Here is a 12,077-nt window from a genome sequence, read left to right on the forward strand (position 1 = left end):
AGACTATCATGTAAAGAGTATTGTACAGATTCCTTTAGGGGGCACCCGGTACTATGCAAATGGTCATTTCAGAACCCCTCAAAACTACTCAAAGTGGTATGGATAATGGTGGAAAATTCTGTTTGAATAGATGCCCTTTACAAATCATAGTTATAACTCTTATGCTATGGCCTTTAATATTGTAATGGGACAGAGGCCAATGTTTGTGGCTTCAAAATAAAGGCCATTCATTACCAAGTATAGTAATACCTTGACATCGTGACCGGACGTTTGGTCGCCGGACGTTTGGTCGCCGGACGTTTGGTCGCCGGGCGTTTGGTCGCCCGGGCGTTTGGTCGCCCGGGCGTTTGGTCGCCCGGGTGAATATAATTTTGAGAGCTGGTTTCAACAGTAGATATTTAGATATTAAACTCTCTATCTCATGAATTTAATTTTGAGAGCTGGTTTCAACAGTAAACTCTCTGTCATGTTGTCAAACGTCCGGGGACCAAACGTCTGGCGACCAAACGTCCGGGCGACCAAACGTCCGGGCGACCAAACGTCCGGGCGACCAAACGTCCGGGCGACCAAACGTCCGGGCGACCAAACGTCCGGGCGACCAAACGTCCGGGCGACCAAACGTCCGGGCGACCAAACGTCCGGCGACCAAATGTCCGAGTACCCCTTGACATACGAGTGCCCCAACAACATACGAGAAATTGGAGATAGGAGTAAAATTCCGAGCAAATGTTTGCCTTGAGATACGTTGACAACGTTTGAGATACGAGCATACGAGACTAGATAGTTATTTGTTACTCCGTTAGTAGATGGTGAATTAGAACTAACAGGATTTTTTTTCCATTGTTATAACCTGTTTTTGGGTGGGAACGAATTAATTTGTATTTAGTTCATTTCTATGGGAAATGTTGATTTGAGATGTGAGTAAATTGACATATGAGCTTGGCCCCGGAACGCATTAAGCTCATATCTCAAGGTATTATTGTACTGTCATGCTTTTGTCAAAGAGTGATTGCAAAATAGGAAAAAAAATTGTTTTGATGATGCTTAACATCGCCTAATTTGTGTTTTTGCTCCTTTTTATCCCTTTGCCAGCTGGGTATCCCCACTTCCTGTTCGGAGGAAGGCCAGCTGGTTTACGGCCAGGCCAAGATGGCGGCGCGTCTTTATCAGACAGTCAAGCAACAGTGGTTCAGATCTCTGCAAGAAACAGGCCTGGGAACTTGGGTGAAGAAACCACCTGAGCAGGAACAGTTCCTGCTATCGGACTAAAAAAAACCTGTGTATGAGTGTGTATATCAGTGCGAACGTGTTAACCTTTATTTTTTTAGAGAAAGGTAGGGACCATGCCAACATCCAACTCCAATTGTCTACATTTTCTTGTGAATGGTCCACACATCTTCTCCACCACTTAATACAAAATCTGGAAGGTCAACCGGACGCGGGTGAAAAGGAATTACACGTTTATTCTTTAATCCTACGTCCGCCTTCCACACAAACACCTTTTTGCGCACTCCCAGCTTTCAGGTGTGGCGTCTGTCAAAGAAGGGTGGGGTCACCTTGAGCTAAATGAAAGGCAGCCGCTATCTTGTCATCAGCTATTTCCGGGTCCCAAGGCTCCCGCTGAGGAGCAGAGCCATGGGAGACGAGAGAGAGAGAAAGAGCCAAGCAACCAAAGAGACGACCACGTCCAATTACTGGCCCTGTCATGCTGACGGGTGATAGAAGGAAAGAAAGGAAAGGAAAAAGTGAAACGGGGAAGGGCGGGGAAAAAAGGTGGAGGCACGCAACTCGATGCCATTTCAACTGAGCCGTCCTCACCTTTTTTTATAAGGTCCACTTCCTCCTTTGACTTGGCTCTTTTTCTCCCCACTTCCTTTGTCTCCGCTTCTTGTCCATCTCGGCCGCCGCCGCCTCGCCTCTCGAGCGTAGCGCATTTTAAAACGACACGGCGGCAGGTTAATACACTCAGAGAAGACCCGAGGGCGACCATTACTGCGTTGTTTTCGCGCGCTCTTGTGCTAAATGATTATTGCATTTGTTGAGGAAAATGAGTGCCAAGATCTGTTTCTCAAGAGCTGCAATCAATGTTTCTATTCGTATCGTCATTACAGATTTTTATGATGTTGTAGAATGCATTTATCCTTAAAGGTTAAAAGGAAAAATCCAAAACAGGTGAGATTTTAGAACACATCCCATTTTTTCTGACTTATTTTTAGGTTTTGAGGGAATATACTGTGTCATCAATATCGAAAACTCAAGCAAAATGTCCCACCGTGGCACTATTGTGCTACTTTTTTTGTTAAATGAAACTATTCATCTTATTTAGACACAAAGCAGTTCCAATTGGCCGCAAGATGACAACAGATGGAAGTCCTCAACTCACTTTAATATTTGTTGGCGCAAAGAAGCCACAAATTGCTAGCAAACCAACATATTTCCTAAGTAAGTAAACCATTACTTTTGTCTAAATGAAGCTTTTCAAATGACCTCAACAAGGTTCTCTAAGCACTCTAACTTCTTACAAGATGGGAGCAAAATAATGTTTTTTCTTTGTTTGTTTTGGCCTCTGCACAAAAATGACTTTTTAAAACTCCAAAGGATTTCTAATCATTCTTTTTTCAACTTTTTTGCACATTCCAGTTCATTCCAAAATGAAAAATAATTCCACACGTCCGCAATTCTTGATCAATTCCAACTTTTTCCTCAATCAGGACATCTTCACAAACTTCCCAATAACTAATACCTTATTCAATTTAACTGCCAGCTAACCAGTCCTGATATTTTATCTATTTGCTTCCTCCTTCTAATTTAATTTTAATGCATTTCACGTCTTGAATTTTCCTATGGCAGCCGTTTAATTTCAGGCAAATTGCTTTTCAACCTGACTTGAGATTCGGGTGAGGCTATACATTAGTAAAGCTAACAAAATATAATGTTTTAGAGGAATAATATATTTGCTACCCATTCAATGCAGGTCGTCGTATTTTGATTGTGAAGGCCTGCCTGCACATTGATGGAGAACAATGACCAGTAATGATGTGACCAGTACAAATAACATGGAAGCAGTGAGAGTGACATCTTGTGGTAACATCCATCCATCGTTTTTTTATTTTTTCTGACCTAAATCACCCCTTTATGACACTTTACTTCTTGGAGAAAAAAAATCAGGCCTCCTATTTGAGCCAAAACAGATTAATGTATACACAAATAATTGAATTTAAGTACATTGATTAGAATTTAGAACCCAAACACTTTACATCATCTGAGAGATCCAATCCAAAATCAAAGATAATCTTTATTTATCTTTAAATTAACCACCGTGGCCTCACAACAGGCACATTTGTTAAAGTGATACCATCCCAAAAGCCTTCATAAATATACAAAAACATTGGTAGACACACAAATGAACGCTTTTGGTTGTAATTTAAAATAATATAATTCCAATATGTGGTGTTCCTATCACCGTATTTGATTTAAAATTATGTTTTCAATGACTATAAATGGACTGTAGATTCTGTCCAATTCTGAAATTTCTCAATTCTGATATATAGGGTTCCTTTAAATTAATGCTTATTGTGTAACAATAGTTGTGTAGCTTCTAAAAAAAAAAACACTAAAACCACTTCATCAACTCTAGATTTTCATCTCCCATACCTAAAAAAAAAAAAAAAAAAAAAACTCATTTCCATTGGTGTGTCAAGTGCGTGCGTGACAGAAATTCATGTCTGAAAGGCAATATTCTACCTAAAAGTGTACATATGTAAAAAAAATGTACCGTCTATGAGATGTTAATAAGAGACACCCAAATGTCTAATGATAATGTACATTTACAGTTTATGAAGAATTGCCAATAAGGTCTTTAAAATGCACTTGAGTGGCAAAATTAAAATGAATGTTTGTACTGTATGTCAATAAAACCACAATATTGTGACATTTGATCTTATTTATTTTATAGTGGACCACCAGTGATTTAAAAAAAGGACTTTGTCTCTCAGGAGATTATGAAGACATATTAAAGATTTGGAACTGCATCCTCTTGACTTCCCAAGGGAAATCCACACGATTGAAATGGTTATCTGTTTTAGGCTCAGTGGCAGGTTTCACCAGGCTCCAAATTAGCCTGCAGAAGGAAGGTGGTGGGTGGGCTTTTCTCCCCTAAGGTTGTGCACTCTACAATAAACATCATAATTGACAATTTGCTACAGCAACTTGTCACGGTTAGTTATAATATAATGACCAGACCCACAAAAAAGTCACTTAAGTGGAAAGATAGATTCAGCCAGCATCTTCAATCATATTTATCCTATGCATAGTATACCAAAATATCAGTAATTATATCTAGGTGATGTCATTGTATTGAGTTTAAAGAATTAATAACAAAAGGGGTTGAGTGCAGGATCTGGTGGAAAAGTACTATTTTCTAATCAAACTGAAAAATTCAGCAAGGTAGGTCACAATTTACTAGTGTAGCAAAACACAATCGTGCAGGTTTTCACTGTAGATACATTTTAATGTATATAGTGTTAACCTTATTGTTTGCAGTGTCTATTTTACATAAACATATCTTAAAATGTGCATGTGTATACAGCAGTATTTTTTGAATTGATTGAACTCATCAAAATGTGTTAGTATAAGTAAAAACAATGCTATAATAAGGATATTGTGCAAAAAGGGGGCTTTTATTTATTCAGTGTTACCATTGTTAACTGTTTAAATGTTAGCCGTTTAATATTAAACCTTTGCAAATTTAACTGTATCACTATTTTTTACATTTCAGGAAAGTGACAACTTTGGTTACGTTACGATCGGGGGTGGAGGACCCCAAAGCAGGCGAGGGTCCTTGGTCCTTGGTCCTTGGTCCTTGGTCCTTGGTCCTTGGTCCTTGGTCCTTGGTCCTTGGTCCTTGGTCCTTGGTCCTTGGTCCTTGGTCCTTGGTCCTTGGTCCTTGGTCCTTGGTCCTTGGTCCTTGGTCCTTGGTCCTTGGTCCTTGGTCCTTGGTCCTTGGTCCTTGGTCCTTGGTCCTTGGTCCTTGGTCCTTGGTCCTTGGTCCTTGGTCCTTGGTCCTTGGTCCTTGGTCCTTGGTCCTTGGTCCTTGGTCCTTGGTCCTTGGTCCTTGGTCCTTGGTCCTTGGTCCTTGGTCCTTGGTCCTTGGTCCTTGGTCCTTGGTCCTTGGTCCTTGGTCCTTGGTCCTTGGTCCTTGGTCCTTGGTCCTTGGTCCTTGGTCCTTGGTCCTTGGTCCTTGGTCCTTGGTCCTTGGTCCTTGGTCCTTGGTCCTTGGTCCTTGGTCCTTGGTCGGAATCCTGGGTGTAAACAAGAGGTCGAGTATCAATAAGACAGGTAGGTAAAACGCGGGAGGGTACCTCACAGTATTCTGTTTGACGATCCAACAGCATGGCCATGTTCCTGGTGGCCTTAAATACTCCTTGTAGGGTAATGACTCACACCTGGCAGCACGCGAGTCATTAGGGGCTGGACCTGTAATTGGGTGACGGGCGCAATCAGCCACCAATCTAGTCTGGGGCCTGAAAGGTTATTCTTTAAAGATTGTTGAAATATCTGCCATCTTGACATTGTATCAATTGGGCAATTTTGATCATTGATTTAATGAGCAATTTATTTCCATTTGTCACGAGACCCAACTGGATCAAATAAGATATTTCAAAGGTGGGAATGAAAAAAAAGTCTATAAAAAGAGATGACAAAGACCTGAAACTTTTCTTTATTAGAAAGTGTCGAAGAGCACGTACCAGCCACAATAAATTATGCATAGAAGAACACATAATGAAGTTGGAGGTGAATATGACCTGCAACAATGAAGCGAAGCCTATCCGCTATTTTAGCCATCCAATCGGGTGCACCATAATTTAATGTATCAGGCTCAAATCATATTTCCTCCAAGTTGGAATTCATATGAACACTGAAGACCTGTCGTTTTTCCGCTAGATGAAATTGACATTGATACCAGAGGCTGTAGGATTCCTCAATGAAACGTGAATAAAAAAAATATTTAATATAACTACTATCTTCCCTATGTGGCAGAACACAATTAATTATTAAACAGGCATTTGGAATGTAGTCTTCAATGATAAAAATGGGAATGCATTTGGTTATCTTTAGTGGCTGGGTGTCGAAACTATTGAATCGTGGGCCACATCCCGGTTTTATTGTGTGTATAGAAAGCCAAAATCATGGTTTAAGTTTTTTATTTTTATGTTCACAGATTCAAACATTAAAGGATCACATTTCAGATGATACCTCATTTTCTTCACATCAATGGTACGTATTTGTCTATCTTACTTTGACGGCCCTTTAAATTGAGTGGCCTACGTGGGTTTTCCGGGGGGATTTTCCCGGGAAAAGACAGTAATGAACGTCAATGGCGTACGGGCAAATATTGCCCGAAAATGGGGTAAAATCCAGCCGAAAACAGCATGTATTGATTAAATACAAATACTGGAGCTTTTTAGACATCAGAACCGGGCCCGGAGTATCATTTCCACCGTAAAAAAAAAGACATCGATGAACGTCGATACGTCCATATACGTCCATACGTGAAACGGCCAAAAAAATGCACTGCCACTGTTTAAATGTCTAGAAGTAAAAAACAAACACTAAAGTGCATGTCATCACAATGTTCATAATGTGCAATACTGTATTTTAAAGGATTAAAGCCCAACCCAAAAATATTTACAGCTCCCCCAACTAACTAATGCACGTTATGATGAAAACAATGTTTTTTTAAGTATGAATGCCCAATCAACACGTATTTACAGCCCCGCCCCCGCCCCACCCACTGACTAATGCATGTTATTATGAAAACAATGTATATATTTTTTTAAGTATTAAAGTCCAACCAAAAAGCATTTACAGCCCCCCTCCCCACACACACACACTGACTAACGCACGTTATTATGAAAACCATTTATATTTTGTATGTGTCTATCTTTAATAGGCGTGGCCGAGGTCACAGTTCAAATAGCCGACGTCAAACCAAAAATGGCCGACTAGCTAGGAGGCAGCACGGACGTGCACTGCAGAGCAGCTCAAAAGTGACGATTTGCCGAAGAAAGCCTGACAAACTTCTCCCAGGACGATGCAGCACATTCGGTACGTTGTCATTTGGGGATTTCGAAGCCCCAGTTCTCGTCTTAAGAGTGATAAGAGCACGATTCGTTGACGTGATGTAGCCCCATGTGTGTGCAGACGACAAAATGTTTGCAAACAAATTGGCTACATTGCGTTACCGATCGCTCTTTGTTTAAAAAGAAATCATTCCATTGTGTGTTTCAGTCCCTCAACGAGCACAGACTGCTGGGAAACATCAAGAATGTGGCCAAAACGACCAGAAAGGGGCATCTTGTCGACGCCATAACGAAGTGAGTCATTTTTAAATGGTTCCTATTTCTCTATCCGTGTAATATTTAAACGTCAGCGTTCAGTATTCAAGGCTTTGCGCAATTGGTTCGTTTTCCGTCATGATACATTCAACTTTTGAATGAAAACACTAACTAGCTTGGTGTTTTTTTTTTTAAATACCAAAAACCTGTGGATAAGTCACCCACACAAATGCCATTAGTGGACGTGTAAGGAATAAACAGTAATCCCTCGATTATCGCGGTTAATGTAGACCAGACATAGCTGCGATAAATAATCTGTAAAGTAGGGTCATCCCTATTGAATTTAATTTAAAAAAATATATACTATCGTGGCAAGTGTAGAAGTAGCTTCTGCTTGTGAGTTTCACATCTTTCTGAACTTACAAATAATAATCAAACATAGGTTTCATCATTGACTTGACAAAAGCCTAATTGTCATCATACTAGTTTGGTGTTTTTTTAATAGCAAAAACCTGTGGATAAGTCGCCCACAAATGCCATTAGTGGACGTGTAAGGAATAAACAGTAATCCCTTGATAATCACAGTTAATGTAGACCAGACATGGCTGCGATAAATAAATTGTAAAGTAGGATCATCCCTATTGAATTTAATTTAAAAAAGTACTTTAGTGGCACATGTAGGAGTAGCTTCTGCTTGTGAATCTCACATCTTTCTGAACTTACAAATAATAATTGAACATAGGCTTTGTCATCATTGACTTGACAAAAGCCTAATTGTCATCATACCCAGATAACTGTATGACAATTGGTAATTGTTACAAAAAATCTGCCATGTAGTGGAACTGTGTACTCGAATAGATTATATACTTTTACCCTGTTAACTTTCTTAAAGACCTCAGGACCGTTTCATTTTGAGTTTTAACAAAACCTAAGTGAGACATTTATTCAACAATAGTGGAGGTGTTATTTTGGACTCTTAAACATTTTTTTCCTTGGCATAAGAAGAGAAAAACAGAAGCTTTTTGGCTATTTATTTTTTAAAGAATGCTTGGATTTGAAATAATTGACAAACCTCAAGGCAGAAGTAGGAGCTATTCTATAATTATTTTCATGTAATTTGTACCTTGTGGGGCCCTGTCCAGTGTGTTTTCTATATTTCCCACCACATCAAGATCCTGATTATTTGTTTGTGGAGGAAAACATGAAAAATAGACTGGATAGGGGCCTTTAAAGACTCGGATCATTTTGTCTCTCTGCAGCAGACAAAAAGAAAACCAGACCATCAGGAGTATGTCTAATATTGTGTACCCTTTTAATGTTTTATAGAAAAAAAAGCTAAATGTAGGAGGGTTTTTTAGTTAAATTTTACTTAATTAGGCCCTAGTCTGTATTTATTTTTTATGTAACTTAATCTATTGTGCCTTGACCCCTTTTTGTTTTCCAGAATTCCATTCGAGGGGGACAAGGTTTCCTGCCCATATACAGATAGGCTGACGCACCCCCTCATTTTCGGTGCTGGGTGTTATGCGAGAACCTATCTCCAAACTTTTTCAAAATAAAAGGTAAGACCTTTGATTGGTTTTTTACTTAACTTGGTCCCATGACCCCTTTTTTTTTTGTTTTCCAGAATTCCACAAGGGGGACAAGGTTTCCTGCCCATGTACAGATAGGCTGATGCACCCCCTCATTTTTCGGTGCTGGGTGTTACGCGAGAACCTATCTCCAAACTTTTTCAAAATAAAAGGTAAGATCTTGCGAATGGTTTTTTACTTAACTTTGTGTATTGACCCCTTTTTTTTGTTTTCCAGAATTCCACAAGGGGGGCAAGGTTTCCTGCCTATGTACAGATAGTCTGAGGCACCCCCCATTTCTCGGTGCTGGTGGTTAAGCGAGAACCTATCTCCAAACTTTTTCAAAATAAAAGGTAAGACCTTGCGAATGGTTTTTTACTTAACTTTGTGTATTGACCCCTTTTTTTTTTCTTCCAGAATTTCACCTGGTGCCAAGGGGAGTGTCTTCGTCCATTTGAAAATGGATGAAGGCAAACCCGATTTTTCAAAATGCTGGATGGCCTGGGCGAACCTATCAGTGGAGTTTTTCAAAATAAAAGCTCTTGCAAAGTATATGGCTGTTATGGCAGAATTTATCTCCAAACTTTCAAAATAAAAGTTTTTAAATGTATGCATGTGTTTGTCTTTATCTAACAAAAAATGCAATTAACAATCCAAGTTAAAAAAAATATTTACAGGTAAACATGTCTACTTTAACATAGTTGGCAGTACATTGTAGTGTTTAGTGTAGCCAGTCTTTTCTCCAGTTTGTCCACCTGTAGACATAAGACAAGACAATTTAGTTAAAGGTTCACAAAACAATTTTACACTTACAATTATTTTTTTGTAAAAAACACTTAGAAAATAAAATTAGAATAAAAAAATAAAATATACTTAGAAAATAAAATTAGAAAAAGAACTGGGGGTGTATATACACTTATGAAATAAAATTTAAAAAAGGGGAATAAACACTTGGTATATAAAATTAGAAAAAAAAAGCTGGGGGAATAAACACTTAGCAAAATAAAATTTGGAGAAATACACTTAGAAAAAGAACTGGGGTGTACATACACTTATGAATTAAATTTTAAAAAGGGGAATAAACACTTAGAAAAAGAACTGGGGGGAAAATAATGGAAAAAAAGCTGGGGGAATAAACACTTAGAAAAAGAACTGGGGGAAAAATAATATTGGAGAAAAAGCTGGGGGAATAAACACTTAGAAAAAGAACTGGGGGGAAAATAATTTTGGAAAAAAAGCTGGGAGATAAACACTTAGAAAATAACATTGGAAAATATCGTTTGAAAAAAGCTGGGGGAATAAACACTTGGGTATAAAATTAGAAAAAGAACTAGAAGTATATACACTTAGAAAACAACATTTAAAAAAAAAGGCAATAAACACTTGGAAAATAAAATTAGGAAAAAAGGGGAATAAAGACTTAGAAAAAAACAGGGTATATACACTTTGAAAAGAAAATTAGAAAAATACTGGGGGTATATACACTTAGAAAATAAAATTGGGGAATAAACACTTAGAAAAAAAAATGGGAATAAATACTTAGAATTCCTGCTCTAACATTAACTGAGAACCTTCTTACCTTAAAGATTTAGTCTTAGAGCTGTGGAAATGAATGGCCAGTGAAATATCACCATGATGATTTAGGCTTTTATTTAATTTGGATTTTCAGAAGTACAGAGACACCATATGATTCAAGTGGGCAACTTGCAAGGAAGATCTCAGGCCTGTTGCATGCAAAAAAAAAAGCAAAAGTTAGAATATATAGAATGGAGATTCACCTTTTTTTGGAGGGTGTAGTTTTACCTGGCCCAGTCTCCTCTTCTATAACCTCAATAGTGCTCTAGGCATGCTAGAGGGGCTGCATCTTGGTGCTAAACAGGGGAAATTTGCACACAAAAAAAGCATAAGTTAGCATATATAGAGCCTGGAGATTCAGGGGAAGTAGTTTTATCTTGATGCTAAACAGGGAAAACTTGATTTAACCAAGGTATTTGGGGTTGCCAAACAATTACGGGATAGAGAAATCTTACAAGAAATTTAATAAACGATCAAGATAAAGAATGAAAATTAGTTAGCGAGTGCCAAGTGCTATTTTTCCTTTTCCAGACAAGGCGATTAAATATACAGACTGACATTAACAGCTAGGACAAGGGTGTCAAACTCGGGTTGGTTTGCGGGTCGCAATAACGTCAACTCGATTTCACGTGGGCCGGACCATTTTTGAAATAATATTTTGATATTTTTATTTATTTAAATTGGATTAAAAAAAAACTATCAAAAGCCCTAAATATTCTGCTTTTATAGATCTAAAAAAATGTTTGAGCTTTTTTTTTCTTCATGAGGGAAAATATCTTATTTGTTTTTCATTTCAAAAGGAAACAAAATATTTTTGGGAATATGTTCAATATGAGTGGAAAACTGAATTTTAAAAATATATTTATTTTTAGATTTTACTAAATGCTTTTTGAACTAAAAACACAAAAAGGAAAAAATTGGATTAAAAAATTAAAATTATTGATTTAAAAAGGGGAAAATGAGAAAATATAATATACATGTATAATCTTCATTTGAATTTGATCCTAACAGAAAGTCGGCACTCATGATTTACTTTCTCGGGCCGCACAAAATGACGCGGCGGGCCAGATTTGGCCCCCAGGCCGCCGCTTTGACACCAGTGAGCTAGGAGAAAGTTGGCTTAATAGTTTTGCATACGGCGATTAAATATACAGTCTGACGTTAACAGCTAGGAGAAAGTTGGCTTAACAGTTTTGTATAAGAGATTTTTTTGTAAAAACAGAACAATTACAAATCGGCAACGGGTGTTTAGAGAAAACGGACAACATACTTTTTCAGTCAAATCGTGACGCTAACGCTAATGCTAACTAGTTACACAGCACACAGCCGGTGAGGAAAAGAAGCGCAAATTTAAATTGTCGACGGTGTGCTAAACCTGGCATTAAACGAAGATATTTGTTGGCGTTTTGGGCTCAATTGATTGCTGAAAAACCTCCCGATAGCGTGATAAAAACGTATTTAGGGCAGTAAATTGCTCTATTCCTTACCTTGGCGTGCTCGTCGAAGTCAGCGTGTGAAAAGTTTGCCAAAAGGGATGGTTACTGCGCATGCGCCTAATTAACTCGTCTGCGTCTACAATAGGCGTAAACTCTGG

The 12,077-nt window shown here is 38.3% G+C and overlaps 1 protein-coding gene and 2 long non-coding RNA genes across 6 annotated transcripts in view; 2 read left to right on the forward strand and 1 right to left on the reverse strand.

Moving 5' to 3' along the window:
* adarb2 (adenosine deaminase RNA specific B2 (inactive)) overlaps positions 1–3,603 on the forward strand; it is a 149,257-nt gene extending 145,654 nt beyond the window's left edge. For both annotated transcript variants that reach the window (XM_077623937.1, XM_077623938.1), the window contains one exon: positions 1,093–3,603. In XM_077623937.1, coding sequence (XP_077480063.1) covers positions 1,093–1,269 — 177 coding nt within the window. In that variant the 3' untranslated portion in view covers positions 1,270–3,603. The remainder of the gene's footprint in view (positions 1–1,092) is intronic.
* Positions 3,604–5,322: 1,719 nt separating this feature from the next.
* Positions 5,323–9,518, forward strand: LOC144091831 (uncharacterized). Of its 3 annotated transcripts, XR_013305883.1 has the most exons (8): positions 5,323–5,337; positions 6,221–6,276; positions 6,953–7,107; positions 7,291–7,376; positions 8,782–8,899; positions 8,965–9,081; positions 9,146–9,261; positions 9,326–9,518. It is a non-coding gene; the product is annotated as an uncharacterized LOC144091831 (long non-coding RNA). The 3 variants fall into 3 exon arrangements; XR_013305885.1 differs by lacking the exon at positions 5,323–5,337 and having other exon boundaries at positions 6,262–6,276; positions 8,782–8,803; positions 8,985–9,081; XR_013305884.1 differs by lacking the exons at positions 5,323–5,337; positions 8,782–8,899 and having other exon boundaries at positions 6,262–6,276.
* On the reverse strand, positions 9,461–12,059 carry LOC144091832 (uncharacterized). The gene is made up of 4 exons (XR_013305886.1): positions 11,971–12,059; positions 10,712–10,779; positions 10,488–10,632; positions 9,461–9,663 (listed from the first exon to the last, which is right to left on the reverse strand). It is a non-coding gene; the product is annotated as an uncharacterized LOC144091832 (long non-coding RNA).
* Positions 12,060–12,077: the final 18 nt, after the last annotated feature.

Source organism: Stigmatopora argus, chromosome 17 (assembly GCF_051989625.1).
Source record: "Stigmatopora argus isolate UIUO_Sarg chromosome 17, RoL_Sarg_1.0, whole genome shotgun sequence".
In the NCBI taxonomy this organism is placed as follows: domain Eukaryota; kingdom Metazoa; phylum Chordata; class Actinopteri; order Syngnathiformes; family Syngnathidae; genus Stigmatopora; species Stigmatopora argus.